Source organism: Leuciscus leuciscus, assembly GCF_965113295.1.
Source record: "Leuciscus leuciscus genome assembly, chromosome: 15".
NCBI classification, from domain to species: Eukaryota; Metazoa; Chordata; class Actinopteri; order Cypriniformes; family Leuciscidae; genus Leuciscus; species Leuciscus leuciscus.
The window spans coordinates 28,532,366-28,549,326 of record NC_138739.1 but is presented as its reverse complement, the minus strand read 5'-3'; the positions used below and the strand labels follow the sequence as shown (position 1 = coordinate 28,549,326).

General features: G+C 38.1%; 1 protein-coding gene across 2 annotated transcripts; it reads right to left on the bottom strand.

The window, feature by feature from the left end:
• Positions 1-1,705: 1,705 nt before the first annotated feature.
• Positions 1,706-6,076, bottom strand: LOC309475088 (interferon-induced protein 44-like). 2 transcript variants are annotated; one of them, XM_082137704.1, is made up of 8 exons: positions 5,938-6,076; positions 3,624-4,185; positions 3,420-3,480; positions 3,151-3,346; positions 2,889-3,041; positions 2,644-2,815; positions 2,460-2,560; positions 1,706-2,225 (listed from the first exon to the last, which is right to left on the bottom strand). In XM_082137704.1, the coding sequence occupies exons 2-8, from the start codon at positions 4,183-4,185 to the stop codon at positions 2,055-2,057; spliced, it is 1,416 nt and encodes a 471-aa protein (XP_081993830.1). In that variant the 5' UTR covers positions 5,938-6,076; the 3' UTR covers positions 1,706-2,054. The 2 variants fall into 2 exon arrangements, with proteins under 2 accessions (XP_081993830.1, XP_081993831.1); XM_082137705.1 differs by lacking the exon at positions 5,938-6,076 and having other exon boundaries at positions 3,420-3,466; positions 3,624-3,763.
• Positions 6,077-16,961: the final 10,885 nt, after the last annotated feature.

Below are 16,961 nucleotides of genomic sequence, written 5' to 3'. Positions count from 1 at the left end.
TGTTTAATTGTCAGTTATGTTGGACATTTAGAGGAGTTTCTCAGAACTGTTTCTGTGATTGAATGTCGTGATACCATTGTACTAAAGAGTAGCACTGTCAATTGTGATTTTCACTTTGATGCAACATAATATGTATGTAACCCCAAATCACAATTTCTCATTAACGCATCATTTACTGATCAGCAAGGAGCAGCCAAACAAAAACCTTTTCTACTTTGTCCTGCAGAGCAGATGTCCTGTAGCTGACACAAGTCACAACTATACTGTCCTCTATAGGTCTTGTGCAGTCGTAGTGCACGTGTTGATCGTGAGTTTTATCGGAAATTGTATATTGGGTCAATGTAACTCAATAGTTAAAACAGCATTCCCTTGTTTCATGTTACATAAACCTGCATGATTGGAATTTATTAGAATTTACAAGTAGAATCAGCTAGAAATACCTCCTTAAAGCAACAACTGCACATGTTCACTTTTTACAGTGTATGGGGAAGACATGAGGATGAGTAATTAATTGTCACAGTTGGTTCTGTCACCCTTGTCTGGGTTTTCTCTTGGTTTAGTGACAGAGCTGTGACACTCCCGGTTTGTCATGTGTTTGTGTTAGTCTGGTCTGTTGTGAGCACATGGCTGTCATGTTATTTCCTTGTGCCATGTGCTCTCCTGTCTATTGTCTAGCCCCGCCCATCTTGTTATCAGATTATTGGTTAATTTGTCCCACCTGTCCTTCTCGTTACCCTCCTTTTTTTGTTCCCCTATTTAGCCTTCCTGTGTTTGTAGTCCTATGCTGGTTCGTTTGTCCAAGTTACTTGTTCCTGGTGTTTCCTTCCCGCTTGCTATCAGATTTTTTGAGTTTTGTACCTTGTCTGCCAGTGACTAATACATTTCCTCTGCATTTGAATCCTCGTCTCACGTTCAACTATTCCGTGACATTAATGACAGAATTTTCATTTTTTTGGTTAGCTATCCCATTAATGGACCCAGTAAAACATTTACAGTTACAGCGGCGGTTGAACATTTCTGTGATATGGTGAAAAAAAAAAAATAGTACAGCTAGAGTACATAATACATTTTATGGAATAAGTGTAATATAAATTCAGATTTAATATTGCAATATAGAGTATATGGTAGCTCTGTTCTATATATTAATAATAATCACCTAAAAATACAATTATGAGTATAATATAGTCGTAATATAATATCTAACAATAATAGCAAATAGTATAAATTATAGAATAATAGTATAATAGGCAGAAGAGGTCTCTTGGAAATGCAAAGAACAGTCCATATGTGTATATGTAGTCTTACAGGCTCTCTTCAGCCTTCCTTGAGGTTTGTGTTGCCATGTGGCTAAAAAGGAAGAAAAAAATATTTCTATGAACCAAGATTTGACGACTAGCAATCAAATCTCATACTCTTTCGAGATTAGTTGACCCTCAAAATAGTATTTTTTTTTTCTCAGTCATTAAAGTAATTAAAAGTCATTAAAGTCATGACCTTCAAGAGAGGCTTTTATCAGTTGTTCCAAAATGACCAAATATAGGGTTTGATTTTATTATATCAAGTATATTTTATAAAAAAAAAAATGTAAAAGTAATTTAGTCATAAAAATGTGTATAATAAATTGATAATTTTTATTTTAATCTTTTTGAACAAAACTTTCAAACAGAATCACTAATGTCCTATTTATCGAAATAAAATAAAAATGTTATGCTTACACAGTTGTTGGTGTAATTTCGCTTAATTCACAATACTAACATTCATTAGTATTATACTAAAAACCATATTGTGGCACAAAATTATAACAAGCAACAGCAATAATGCAACTTGCTTAAGTGATATAAGAACTTTGTTTGCACTTCCTATCATTACCTTGAATGAGTATGTAAGATTCTTAAAGAAATAGAATGGACAAAGCGAACAGAATAATCTTAAGATGCCTTATTGTGGTGATCTAGAGATGTACATCGATAATAAGTAAGCTTACACATAAATATAATATTAAATCAGCTACAAAGGGAGATAAAACTCCACTAGTATCACTTTATAAGATTGTCCTAAATAGGATCCACATCATCAAAATAGTCGTCTGCAAAGTTGAGCATCTGCTGTAGCGCCGTGAGAAGCAGGACGTCACAGTTGAGCTCCAGCTCCAGCTCCTGACTGTAGTTCTTCACCGGTAACACACAAGACACCGGCACACCTAACCGAGAGCTCACCTCCTGCACCTGCAGAGACAAAACAACATGTCATTTACATTTATACATTTAGCAGGCATTTCTATCCAAAGTGACTAAGATGAGCATGAGCAATTTGTCACAAAACCGACAACATTCGTAGTATACATTGCCAGGTTTAAGAGAGGTTGAAGGTTATGGAGAGTGACTTTGTGCCTTGATGTGAAGGAACAAGTCACTGAGTCCTGAACAAAAAGTCCATGTGATCGGGTGATCATGCCTCACCTTCGTCTTGATGTAAGAGGTGATATAAATATTTTGAAGATCTTCCACCACATCAGGACATGCTTCATCAACTTTTGTCATCAAAACCATCTGGGGAATGCCTGAAAATGTGTAAATAACCAGTAGTTAGTCTTGGAACATTTGGCATAAGACAAGTAACTTAACATAAGATAAAGTAACTTACCCAGTGAGTTCACTTTTTTGCGTATGGCAGCGAGTCTTTCCTCTAGTTTGCTGGACATGAGGGAGATTTTGGTGGCGTCGATCACATACACCACACAGTGGATCTTCTCCTGTAGAGATGCAGGTCTGGAGGCCTTTTGCTCATCCGGTTGAAATGGTGTTGTGGGGTTGAACTGAATCAAGAGGATTTAGAGTGAAATAAACATTTTGTTATTTATACTTCATTCTGGAGAATAGTGCACTTACTTTATAGCGGTCTGGTACGTGACCTTGAAGAATGCTGCTGATGTCATCAATATCCAGTCCTGCACCTGGTTGCTCCTCGAGTCCCATGGTGTCACACAACACAAATGGCAATGGCTTTCCTTCACGGCCGTCTTTCACTGGGTATGTGCGAAACTACCAACCAAGAAGAGAAACACATCAAGACCTGAAGTCATCAAGAGCTGTTCCTCGACCTGAAGAGAGACTTCTGTAGGAAACACTATGAATCCTGTTGAATCTGTACCTGTGTGGTGAGACTAGTGCCTGCAGATCCTGACATGGCTTTGCTGGTCATGCGGCCCATGAAGACGGAGTTGATGGAGTTGAAGAAACTGGATTTTCCAGCACCGACAGGACCGATAATTAGGATTCTGACCCGACTCACAGACTGCATCAGAGGTTTATAATCCCTGATCATTTTCATGAGCTCGTCTCTTTGTCTACAACAGAGATTTTATTACTGTACAATACTGTACGAAATCTGAAGCAAAACAACACTGAGTGAAAACGTACTTTTCTGTCCACTGAACATTTCTCCATGGCTTCATCTTGACACTGATCTGAGGATCTTTTTCTGAGGGACATTTTATTATACAAATTACTTTCACCGTAACATTAACAGCAGTACATTTTAAAATACTGGACTCTGAATTGATTTAATTTACTGTACACAACGTGTATTTTAAATTCAATAAACAAATCTGATAAATGTCTTACTCTGTTCCACTTTGTACACTTCACATTCTCTCAGGTGAGTGTCGTTCCCATACAGTGTGGCAGGATTAAAATTGAATGGATTACCCCTCCCTCCATATCCACCATATGCTCCAAATAAATTCTGTCCTTGATGATACACAGCTGGTTGGTTGTTGTAGCAAAAGTACAACTGTTGGCCGAAGTTGGGTGCTCCAGCATCATCAAGACGTGCATACTGTCCACTGTTAACTTTGATGCAGAGAGGGGCTCCACCTTCAAAACTGAACAGGAAAGCTTCCTCATCTGTAATTTGCTGTCGACTTTGAGTATAATCTACACTAGTGTATCCACCAAAGATGTAGCCTGAACTGTTATAGGCTACAAGTAAAGTTGGACCCTGATGGTCACATCGCTGATGGAAGGCAGAATTATGATATCCATGAACAGAAGCTTTGTAGAGAAGAGTCAGTTCAACATTCCCTAGCAAACCACAGAGCCGCTTTCTTTGCTCTTCTGGTAAAGTGAGTGGAGCATTGTGAGTAAAGTTGTGAGCCCCTCCGAAACTGAACCCCGTCTTATACATCTAAAAAGAAAAATGATATATGATTTGAGTTCTTTGTAATAGACACACATAGACACAAGCAGTTAGATGATTTGTGTTGTGAAAGCCCTATACGAACTAACCGACTAAACTGACTTCTTTGCTCTTCTGTTAATTTAGTGTTAAGTGAGAGTTCAAACTTAGATTTCCCAGCATTTTCTTCATCTTTAAGACAAGACAAAAAGACATGCAATAGAAAGTACAGATCTTATATGTATAACATATAGAGATTTAATTTACTTTGTTGTTAATTTATTGATTCTTTATAGTTTTGTCAATTTATTGTTATCTTTACGAATACATATTAAAGGGGTGGTTGATTATGATTTCACTTTTCTAACTTTAGTTAGTGTGTAATGTTGCTGTTTGAGCATAAACAACATCTGCAAAGTTACAACGCTCAAAGTTCAAAGCAAAGGGAGATATTTTATTTTAAAGAAATTGCTTTTTAAGGACTACAACAAACGGCTGGTAGGGACTACACGACATTCCTCCCGGGTTAGTGACATCACAAACCCTCAAATTTACATAAACCCCGCCCCCGGAACACGATTTATAGATTATCAAGACAGAATATGCTAATCAATGACTAGAAGATAACTACACAAGCTACATAAATTCACCAACTAACCATTCAGAAATGTTGTCTATGTTGTCACTTCTTGAGTCTCTCCATATTTCTGACTCCGGTTTGAACATAAAAGGCTAAAAGTTTTAGAAATTTTCAGTGCATGTCTGTGTGAGGTAAAAGGACAAGAGCTCTTGAAGCTCCGCCCTCTGTGCAGGGAGCAGCAGCTCATTTGTATTTAAAGGGACAGACACAAAATGGTGCTTTTCGCTCACCCTCAAGAAGTGACAACTTTAACATGCTATATAAAAATATATGTGGGGTATTTTGAGCTAAAACTTCACATACACACTCTGGGGACATCAGACTTGTTTTTCCTCTTGTGAAAAGGGCATTATACCACCCCTTTAAAGCCAGCAGTATTGGCTAAATTAATAATACTTAACTTCTAGTTGTGGTTTCAGATATTTACACTCCTAGAAGTAACCACACTTTTGTTAACGCAAAAGTTAATTCAGACTAACAGTAAACAAATCTTTAATGCACATGTCAACATAACTAATACATTTTCAAAACAAGATGTTTATGTAAACATTACTTTCTAATATGGTATCGCAGATGGAGCTCAGGGTGGGGCCACATGAACAAGCCTTATCACTGTAAGCAGTGTTTGCACACGGTTTCTGCCGCTCTGTCAGAAACTAGACCTTTTAACTAGAAATGTAACTGAAATCAGCTCGACAAAGAATGACTGAATGGACGAATTAATTTTTATTTAATCACTGCAATGTAATAACAGTTTGTTAAAAGTTAAGGTTACATTTTATTTTAAGGTGTCATTGTTACAGTGTAAATATGTTTAAGTACTGAGTAATACTAAGCAACTACATGTACGTACTTTGGGTTATGGTAGGATAAGGATTTGGTTGAGGGCTAGTTGCATGTAATTATGCATAATTTACTGTTTTTACTATAAATAGCCTACATGTGACAAGGACACTGTAAAATAAAGTGTTAACAAAGTTAAATACTTATTTATATTTGAGAAACTACTTTCGTGTTTGAAAACGATAGCATTAATTAGACTTCCGTTTTAGATTGGCCTAGAACATTAAAATTTTTGATATTCATGATTTATGATAGGCTATATTGTCTATGAAGCTTACCTTTTAGCTGTATCTTTGTGCATCAAACACTGAAATGCTCTTCGTACAAGATAATACACCAGTATGAAAAAAAGCAAGTAAAGCTCCTCCTATAAAACACTAATACTGCTCTTTCCTTTCCCTGGCCTTTCCTATAGGCTAACAGCAAAAATTATCTTTGGGCAGTAACATAGTCTGTCTGTCTACCTGTCTGTCCATCCATATTATACAATTTGTATATACACACTGCTGCAAATGGTTTTGCATGCTTTAATGAAATTATGTGTATTAAAATATGCTCTGTCCGAAACAGAAAGCAATAATGCTACAAGGCATTCTCTTAAAATGGTATAATGTGCATTAATTAGGTCAATTGATTATTGTAGAATACTACATAGCTCAGCGTCAACCTCACTGCTTACTAAGAGGTGATTCAAAACCAAGCTCTTAGAATGTTGTGGAGCTTTTAGATCCTCTCCTGTGACAGCTTTGCAGGTAGAAATGGGTGAAAAGGCACTTGACATTCTTGAAATTCAGCTAAAAAAGGTATAATGGTATAATCTGTACACAGTATTAAGGTCATTTTACAAATCACCCAGTCAAAAGAAATATTGGGAAACTGCTGGGAATATGAGAAGACGTATCTGAATAGCTTTGGCTGGACAGGCAAGCAGGCTCAACAAATAGGCATCAGTAATATCAATATTAGCCCCACAGTGGCTCTGCCAGTCTATCCACCTTGGCTCTTCTCTATGCCAACTGTTGATCTGCAAATACTTGAAAACCAGAAATGTGTTCCAAAAGAGATAATTGCTACGGAAGCAGACTCAAGAGATGGTTATTGACGTTAGTGAAGGTTTATTGACAACACTGAGCAGGAACAGATGTGCAGGCAATGATTGGAATGGTGCTTCTTACGACAGTAGGTGGGAGAGATGGATCGCTGGAATGTGGAACACAGAAGACACTGGAGATGGAGAACTGGAGACGAGATGTTGGAGAAGACAGTGGAATGGAGCCTGGAGAATCATCAGGGCGAGAGATCCGAGAGATCCGGTAGATCCGGTAGATCCGGTAGATCCGGTGATCCGGTTGATCCGGTTGATCCGGTTGATCCGGTTGATCCGGTTGATCCGGTTGATCCGGTTGATCCGGTTGATCCGGTTGATCCGGTTTGGATATGCTGGGCAAGGAGTCCACTTCAAATGAACAAGATCAGACGGTGAGCAGAGGTGAGGAGTGTGTGTTTATAGTGGTGGTGATGATGGTGATGATGAGGTGCAGGAGTGAGTGATTAGTACTCAGGTGAGGGAGTGCGCTGTGATTGGCTGGTGGGAGAGCCTGGCTGATCTGTAACAATAACAGAGCAGCAGTGTTTAAATACTGCATACTTAATTTCTTTGCTAATTTATACAGATGGTTCTAAAGACCAAACTTGGCGTACAGTCTATCCCTGTAACATCCAGACAAAATTCAGGTTTCCTCTGAGATTATGAGCTCAATACTACATTTACATGTCGAGGTTGTTGCTGATGTGTTAATATAGGCTACTGAAAGTTAAGTTGCGGGATTTGTATCTTCATGATCCCCGAGTTCTGACTGAGATGGATGTACAAGAAGCTCAAAAATCACTATTGAGCAAAAATAAGCAAACATTGATGCTCTTTAGTTCCAAACATAGGGGATGATAATAACAGTGGGAAATAACAAATCAAAACAATTGAAAGCAAGTAGCCTACATTAAAAAAGTTCCTATGGGTAAGATGGCGTAAAGCTCACACAAAGCTATCATATAACATCAGAACACTTCAAATTTGCTTTAGTCATGTTTTTGCCATGTTTGAAGGTTGACAGACATCATCCGTCCATTTACTTTCAGTGTAATAAAAGTAGCACCAAATAAGAGATTCTGCTAAACTTCTCCCTTTTTCCACCGTAAATGAAAGTCATACAGGTTTGGAACGACACATGACGGTGAGCAAATTATGACAGAATTGTCATTTTTAGGTAAAAAATTCCTTATTAACATTTGACAATGACTATTGTTTCTAAAGTTTATACAGAAGAGGTTGTAAATTGTAAATCCACTTCAGCAGACAATGTTCTTCCTGTGAGCTTGAATCCATCCTCATCAAAGAGTTTCAAACTGTGCTCATTGTTCGCTTGTTCCGTTAATTATACAGGGAATGCTCCTTTCTAAATATACATGTTGCATCTATCTGGAGATATTTATGGTGGGAACTTATTACAACAGATGCCTTAGTTTTATTTTGTATAAGCCAAATATTTATATTATTTTTGAGAACCTGATAACAAAAACAAAAGTCTCACCATTAAAAGCCAAGTCCCAAACACACAATTATAATGTTCTCATCATAATTTTATAGCCTATATGACAGACTTGCGCTGAACATGTTGCACTTAACTGTATTTTCCATTTTTTGAAGGGATTTCAATCCTATTTCAAGCAATTCTTAACCATCATGGCGAACAGTCTGAAGTGTCTCAGCTGAAGGAAATAATCCATTATTTATAGGCTTAAATATATCCAAATTTTATTATCAGGCCGATACCGATAACATTCAAATTGAACATATATCGGCCGAAACTGATTTGTTGGCCGATATATCATGCATCCCTAGTCCGTAACTTTTTTGGGTTAAAAATGATCCAAAATAAATGTTTGAGCAAGTACATAACCAGCCAGTGTTCAATATCTGCTTGCCTTAGCTCGATTCAAAATGGTAAGCTTGTAATAATGTTTTTAATTCCAGTGGTACTGGTGGATTTCCGCGGGAAATTTGAGCATGTCTTTGCGTCATTACGTCACATCTGTACACATAAAGAAGGAGTCCCGGCTAGTAGTCTATGTTGCGTGTGAGGATGTTGGAGGTGGAGATTTATAGCCTTTTCTCACAGCACTTGATATAAACTTATCAATTTGATGGCGGATCCAGAAAGGTTCAAACGACAATCACCAGCGACAACTGGAGATTCACCCGTTGTAAAACGCAAAAGATTTCGGAGTGGCTACAGAAAAAAAGAGACTGCAACCGGCCCATGAGAAAACAAGGATAATATCGGAAGGGCATTAAATCACGCAATGCTGATGTTGTTAACATTAACAATTGGAGAACAAAGTATAATTTGCATGGTTTGACGTGAAATGATAAGCGATCGTTAGATTTAATCAGCGCGATTTACTGCAATGCTTTTTTTCCCCTTAGTTGGTCAGAACAAAAGTGGATGTTACTTAGGCTACTTGTTCTGATTACATTCTCCAGTGAAAATTCTTATGTTGGTCATACTTCCAAAAAGTACAATCTGTGATTCCGAATGACAGTATCCACACCGGCGCGGTGACTGACAGCCGCACATTCTCCTCAAAACATTGGATTCATCCGCGCTGTGCCGTGCCGAGGCACAACCCATGTAAAGTTGATAATTCCGCGAATAACTGCAATTGCAGATTTCGAACAGAGATGGCGACAAAGAGGAAAAACTACGGACTACAGCTTTAATATGCCAGTAGCCTACCAAAAATACAGGCCTATGTATATTTGGTATAAGTGCATTTCCCAGTTTGATACAGAAACAACATGGATCGTTTCTTTATAAAACAATGAGGCACATTTTAATTTATAGCTCAGCAAATGAGCTTTGCTTCCATAATACTAGTAGGGCCTACATAATGCTAGGCTATGAGGTAGCTAGGCTACAATTGTTAACCCCAACATCAGTTTCTGCAAACCATTAAAGATTTGCTCTAATACTCAACAAAGACATTCCTCCCTCAATCACACTATGCAGGTCGAAAGCCTGTCACTACATCTAGGAATTTAAATCTGAATATACTTGCAGTCCTACCACTACCAGGCGAGAATAAGCATTTTAGCATTAGCATTTACATTAAACAGACTTTTACATTTTGTTTCTACAACATAACAGCCATTACAGTCAGAGTTTTGTACTGTACATGTTGTTAGAAAGAAAGAGAGTCAAACAACTGGACTGGTTATGCTGCCTCCAGTGGTGTTTTGTCCGTATGTGGCTGTCCAAACCTGTCTTTCAGTCTTCTAGAGAGACGACGGTCTGACCTCCAAGGTACATGAACATTAAAGCTGGCTAAAAAATACAATTAAATTACATAGATTTGAGTAGGCAACAGAAATATTCAACAACTACAAAAAATATAAAAATACTCTTGTAGGCCTAATGTTTTGATGTAGCCTATAGTTTTGATGTTTTCTGGTGTATTATTTGGGTTGAGCTTTATGCTGTGGACTATGAATTCAGTGTATTTGAATTTGAATTACATATTCCGACCAGCAGGTGGCGCGATTGCTCAAATGTTTTTCAAAACCAACGATGGTCTTGAGCAATGATGGTCTTTTAGGGGGGCGCAATACTCAATAACAACAAATAATACATTTGAGAATTGGCTGGTCTGAGCTGGTTTAAGCTGGTGTTCAGTTGGTTTTAGCTGGTTGGTCAGCTGGTCTCCCAGCCCAAAACCCCTCTAAAACCAGCCTACCAGCTTAGGCTAGTTGTAGCTGTTTTTTCAACAGGGAAGTTTATGTAGGCCTAGATGACAGAACAACATATTGCACATGATGCAGTTTGACTAGATTTCGTAATATATAAAACACATCCAATTCCACTCTCATTACTTATTTTTCTAAGTAAATGAAAAATGATGAAAAAATGATTAGTTTAGCAAGATATATTTCTAGGGACACTATCTACATCTGCATTTCTAGCTTTATACTTAAGTGTTTTATCATATTTAAAGGAATCCTTGGGGCTTTCAGGCAAGAAAAGCAGTAAATTCATTCCTGGATCCATTCTCCAAGTTCCTATAGCACGATCCCATGTGGGCTGTAGAAATAATGATTTAATAGCCTGTAGAGACATATCTGAAAGATATCAATCCAAACCCCGTGGCTGCCGGGCTTGTGCACTACCTTTTGAAATGCCTCCAGTTGACAGGAACAGATCAGAATCTCAGGGAGTAAGTAGGAGTTTCCGCATAATTGTCCCTCAGCCAATCACGGCTCCCCTGACCACTCGCCTGACTGTGATTTTAGATATCATTTCTAGGGTGTGCACTCATTGCGATTATGACCTAGAGTAACACTATAGGAGCAAAACATGGGTTTAAGTTTTACAACTGGGAATCAATTATTCTGAAATAGTTCGAGTTGTACTATTAAGTAACATTTCCCATATTTTTTCTATTAGGCCTACAGTATAGTAAACAATACCCCATTGAATATATAACAACTGCTATTTAGTTGCCAGATTGCCAGAGTGCATAAAAAATAGTTGGCTGCGCAATAATGTTATTTTGGCCAAATCATAATGTAGGATTAACCACTGATAATGAGAAATAATGAGAAAACACCCCCACTTGTTTTTACCTCTAAATACTTGTGCAACACAGCACTCATAGTATGTTGAAGTCATATTTCTGTTAACAAGGTTGTTCAGTTCATGAAGTCTTCAGTTCCCCTGGCCCATTGGGTGAGTTTTATCTGATGTGTGTGGGAGCGATGACTGGAGGAATCTGACAGCACAGACGCTGCTATGTTTGCACTCATTAACTCAGCTATTGTATCCACTGTTCCACGTGCGACACCCCCACGTCTGTCTCAGTTGGAGTATTTGTGTCTGGAGAGGGTACTGACAGCTATTCAGGACTATAGAAATTACAGTTTGCAATAGTTGTTACTCTCATTGTGTGTGTTTTTATTTATCTATTTATTTATCTGTTTGGTTGGTTGGTTGGTTGGTTGGTTTGGTTTGGTTTGGTTTGGTTGGTTGGATGGTTTGGTTGATTGTTGTTGTTTTTTGGCTGATTGGTTTGGTTTGGTTGGTTGGGTTAGTCGGTTGGTTTGGTTGGCTGGCTGATTGGTTTGGTTTGGTTGGTTGGGTTAGTTAGTCGGTTGGTTTGGTTGGCTGGCTGGTTGGTTTGGTTGGTTTGGTTGGTTTGTTTTTCTGGCTTGTTGGTTGGTTGATTTGGTTTGGTTGGCTGGCTGGTTGATTTGGTTGGGTTGGTTTGATTTTCTGGCTGGTTGGTTGGTTGGTTGGTTGATTTGGTTTGGTTGGCTGGCTGGCTGGTTGGTTGATTTGGTTGGGTTGTTTTTCTGGCTTGTTGTTTGGTTGATTTGGTTTGATTGGCTGGCTGGCTGGCTGGCTGGCTGGCTGGCTGGCTGGTTGATTTGGTGGGTTGGGTTGGTTGGTTGGTTTGGCTGGCTGGTTGGTTGGTTGGTTTGGCTGGGCTGCGTTCAGCCCCGGCAAAACGTTGCACAACGTTTTTTAAACAGAAACGGTGATGCGTTGAACACACTGTTCTGATGACGCAAGAGTTGCAACTATGGCAGCTGAGAAGGCCATTCTTTGTGTTCTTTGTGAAGAATTTTCTGAGCCTGATGAAGTCGGTATAAATATGTGTTTAATACTACAAAATATGCTCGATGTTACAGTTACTGCACTTGCCGCCCAGAACAAAAGAGAACCTCCCAATCGAGTGAAGGGATTGCTGAAACTGAAATGGAAGCACACATCTTACCTAATTCAGACTAAAATACATCTATTTAGCCTCACATACTGACTTTATTTGTAGGTCATACTGTTTTAATACCCTGTATTTTCTTTCTCATTTTTAGGAAAAGCACTTAATTACCATTGTTTATTTCTATACCAAATGTCATACACTTGCAATGAAGCTAAAAATATAAACAACTACATCATTATGTTGATATCCTATATTTTTACAATAAAACTTACGACAAACATGTCTTCTAATATCCTCAGTTGTTGCGTATACCGAGCTGCATCGAACACATTTGTAAGTTACTTTCCTTGAACCCATTGTGCAAGTTCACTTTAATACCCCGTGTTTTATATACATGTTGCTGCTGATTGGACTGCAGTTCTGACACACCCACCAAACAAGAGAAAACGTATCTCAAACCCCGTTGCACACCGGTGCACGCCGTTTCCAGGAAACATGACGTTCAACCCGGAAACCGTAGCAAAACGTTGCGCACCGTTTTGAACTTGAACATGCCCCTGGTTTGTTTTTTCTGGCTAGTTGGTTGGCTGGTTGATTTTGTTGGGTTGGTTGGTTTTTGCAATAGTTGTTACTCTTATTGTGTGTTTTTTATTTATCTATTTATTTATCTGTTTGGTTGGTTGGTTGGTTGGTTTGGTTTGGTTTGGTTGATGATTGTTGTTTTTTGGCTGGTTGGTTTGGTTTGGTTTGGTTTGGTTTGGTTTGGCTGGCTGGCTGGCTGGTTGATTTGGTTGGTTTGGTTGGTTTGGTTGGTTGGTTGGTTGGTTGGTAGGTTGGTTGGTTGGTTTGGCTGGCTGGTTGGCTGGCTGGCTGGCTGGTTGATTTGGTTGGGTTGGTTGGTTTTGCTGGCTGGTTGGTTTGGTTTGGTTTGGTTGGTTTGTTTTTCTGGCTGGTTGGTTGGATGGTTGGTTGGTTTGGTTGGCTGGCTGGCTGGTTGGTTTGGTTGGTTTGTTTGTTTTTCTGGCTGGCTGGTTGGTTGGTTGAATTGGTTTGGTTGGCTGGCTGGTTAGTTTGATTGGGTTGGTTGGTTTTTCTGGCTGGTTGGTTTGGTTGGGTTGGGTTGGTTTGATTTTCTGGCTGGTTGGTTGGTTGGTTGGTTGGTTGGTTTGGCTGGCTGGCTGGCTGGTTGGTTTGTTGTTTGATTTGGTTTGGTTTGGTTGGTTTGGTTAGTGCAAAGTTGAATTTGATCTGAAATAGAAATCTTTTGTAACATTATAAATGTCTTGACTGTCATTTTTGATCAATTAAAAAAATATTACTGACCCCACACTTTTAAATGGTACATTCATTGTTATTTAGTGAGCTAGATTTTGGACGTAGAAAAAAATACACTATTATTAATATTATTTGGGAAAATGGAAAATCTAAACATTGTTCCTTGGCCTAAGAACTCTATTAGTCTCATATAAACCTGGATTGTATAAGGGGGAAAAAATCTGGTTATTTTCCATTTAGTGTATGGACATTTCCTTTAACCCGAAACACGACACAATACAATGTTTAATTCAAAATACAGTGAATCAATAACAGTACATTGGACCTTTATTTGGACCTTTCTTAGAGTGTAGAACTACCTTTCACATTTCAGTCATCTGTTTAGAGTAAGCTGTTGATATTTCATGGACACCTGTTTGTCTGATTTTAAACATGTCCAAATAATGTGAAAGACAGAGCAGGAAAAACACTCTTCCCCAGGCCAAAACGTCAGACTGGAACTTCTTCGGATCCTGAGTCATGCGCTAGTTTAGGTTTGAATAACTGGAATCTGTCATTAACACCCATTTGCAGGCGTCATACAATCAGACAGAACAGTAATATAACTGTGAATGTGAGCTATCCACACCAGCTGGGAACATTGCTTCACACAAGGTGAAGAAACACACTGGGTTCCTAATAACAAAATTCTGTCATCGTTTACTCATCCTTGTGTCTTTCGATACCCAACTAAGTTTCTTCCAAGGAACACAAAAGGAGTTTATAGCAGACTGCTCTTTTACTTAAAATGAAAGTAAATGATGACCGAAATTTATAGCGATATTTTCAGACTACTAATCCTTATATGCTGTTGAGGTCTATGACCCCAAATGACCTTTGCTAAAAAAAAAAAAAAAAATCCCCTTCAAAATCCCCATTGAAATGATATCTGGTAGTAGGTCAGTATGACATAAAAAAGGGTCTCCCCAGATCCCACATTGGAAATCAATGGGGAAACGATAAAACTGATACTTAAAAAAAAAAAAAAAAAAAAAATTCAACTGAAATCACAAAATCAGCCACAACGCAGAGACAAATACACAGAAATTAAAAGGCAACTCTGTACCCCCCCGCACACACACACACACTCACGAACACCCCATCCCCAAAAACCATAGAAATCAATGTGAGACTGTAAAAAAATAGCTTTCTTTTATAATTTGTCAAAAATGTCAGTAAAAATGCAGAAAGCACACAAAATTAAATAAAACACATTCACGATGGAGTAAACACACACAAAACACCCACCCCTTTTTTCTATAGAGTGAAGATAAACATACAATTATTGTGCAATCATTTAAGACATTTCTCATTATATAGAACATTTTTGGCATAAAGTTTTCTTTAGAATCAAGAACTCTGTTCTATATAGAACCTCCCTTTTTTTATTTAATTTTTTTATTGGGATATAGCTTTTAAGTCATTTTTGGTTCCCCAAAGACATTTCAATAAACAGTTCTTAAATTAACAATATTTTTCTTAGTATGAAGAACATTTACAAAATCAAAAGAACCCAAACATTTTTTATTGGCATCTGGTTGTATGAAGAACATCAACATAACCTTTCCATTGCACAAAAGGGAAAACAACTTTTGTGCAAAGAAACGGTTCAGTGGATGTTCTTCATGGAACAAGAGATGCCAATAAAAAAGCTTTATTTTTAAGAGTGTGGGATACCTTTATGATGCCTATTTTGGAGCTTGACAGCAAACACTTTCATTGAATGGTAGAGAGCAGCTTTGACATTGTACTAATCATCTCCTTTTTTGTCCTGCAGAGTTGATTTATTTATAGTTTGTACCTTGTTGCTGCTGTAAACGTCCATCGTTGGTGGCACATGGCCATGGTGAAGTTAGATTGTTATCGGCCTGTTGGAAGGTATTAACCAGTCCAGATTAGTCCATTGGACTTGGTCAGGCCTCAGCGCATTAAAAACAATACAGTTAATTCAGACCAGTAATGACTTTGATGGTGCAGATAAGAGGAAATGGATCTGGATGTTTTTTTGTGGTTCTCATGCACGACATTTGTATACAACTCAGGGGGCCTGTCCTGTGGATTGCTCATGTATCAAAAGCCAACTCTGTGGCTGAATTTCAGAGAAAATGGACCCCATATGAGAACAAAATGAGTATTTCAGGAGGCATTAAATCATTTATGAAGGCTACAAGAAAATACATTTATAAAGTTAATTTCAAACATCCAAAATTAGACTTTTTTTTCTTGCAAGGTTGTTTTTTTTTAAGCTCCATTACTTTTTCCAAAACAAAACCCAAATTTGTCAAGGAATCTGGTAATCAGAAATTTCTTTGGAGAAAAAATAAGCTATCAACAGTTTGAAAGGAAAGTCTCTATGACGTCTCAGATTGAAAAGGTGTTGATGCAAGTGTTATTTTAATATGAGATAGAATAATTTGTTAAGTGAAACAGAATCATTAAGCCAAGTCCTGAAGTCTCAAAGTCAAATCCCACTGAAGCTTTAGACCACACAGCGAGATATAGTGAGATCAGGCAGTCAAAAGATACCATCTCTGCTCGGTTTGCTGTACATCGCACTCAACCGGGACATTTAGAGGTTGCCTAACTTCCGATGCATACTGTTGTCTTGAAGCAAAATGCAATTGCTTGCACCTGTTAACCTTTGGCATGTGGTTTTGGTCAATTACAGGAATAGTTCAGCCACAAATGACAATTATGACCATTCTTATCATTTACTCACCCTCTATGTTGTTCCAAACCTTTAGGACTTACTTTCAGAAGTGAAACACAAAAGGAGATGTTTTGCAGAATGTCCAAGCTGTGCTTTTCCATATAATGAAATTGAAAAATCGAATGCACACTTCAGAATCTCGCTGAATGTAGGTCATCCGGGTACTTATACTGTTTAATGAATACTATGAATTCGGACATACTACTGTTTTTACCTACTATATAGTATGGAAGTATGCATATTCAGACACAGCGATGACTGTTTCTAGACCTTATAGCCCTGCCAATTTTCAGGTTGTATTGTCTTATTTGTCTTTCGGTTTGTATTTCCACAGCATGAAGGTAAGATCTTGCGGATTTATGAATGAACAGCTCGTTTTAAAATCTTCTTGGTCTTGTGACTTTTGTCCACTTCACCAGCTAATTACTCTTCGACAGCGTTGCCATTGTAATATACAGAGTTACCACAAAAAACGGAAGTTCAAACACAAAAATTTAAAGATGG

Coding starts and splice junctions, on each gene's coding strand:
- LOC309475088 (XM_082137704.1), bottom strand. CDS start 4,185: ATGTATAAGACGGGGTTCAGTTTCGGAGGGGCTCACAACTTTACTCAC. Junction 3,347..3,419: donor AATGTTCAGTGGACAGAAAA/GTACGTTTTCAC, acceptor TCTCTGTTGTAG/ACAAAGAGACGAGCTCATGA. Junction 3,042..3,150: donor GCACTAGTCTCACCACACAG/GTACAGATTCAA, acceptor CTTGGTTGGTAG/TTTCGCACATACCCAGTGAA.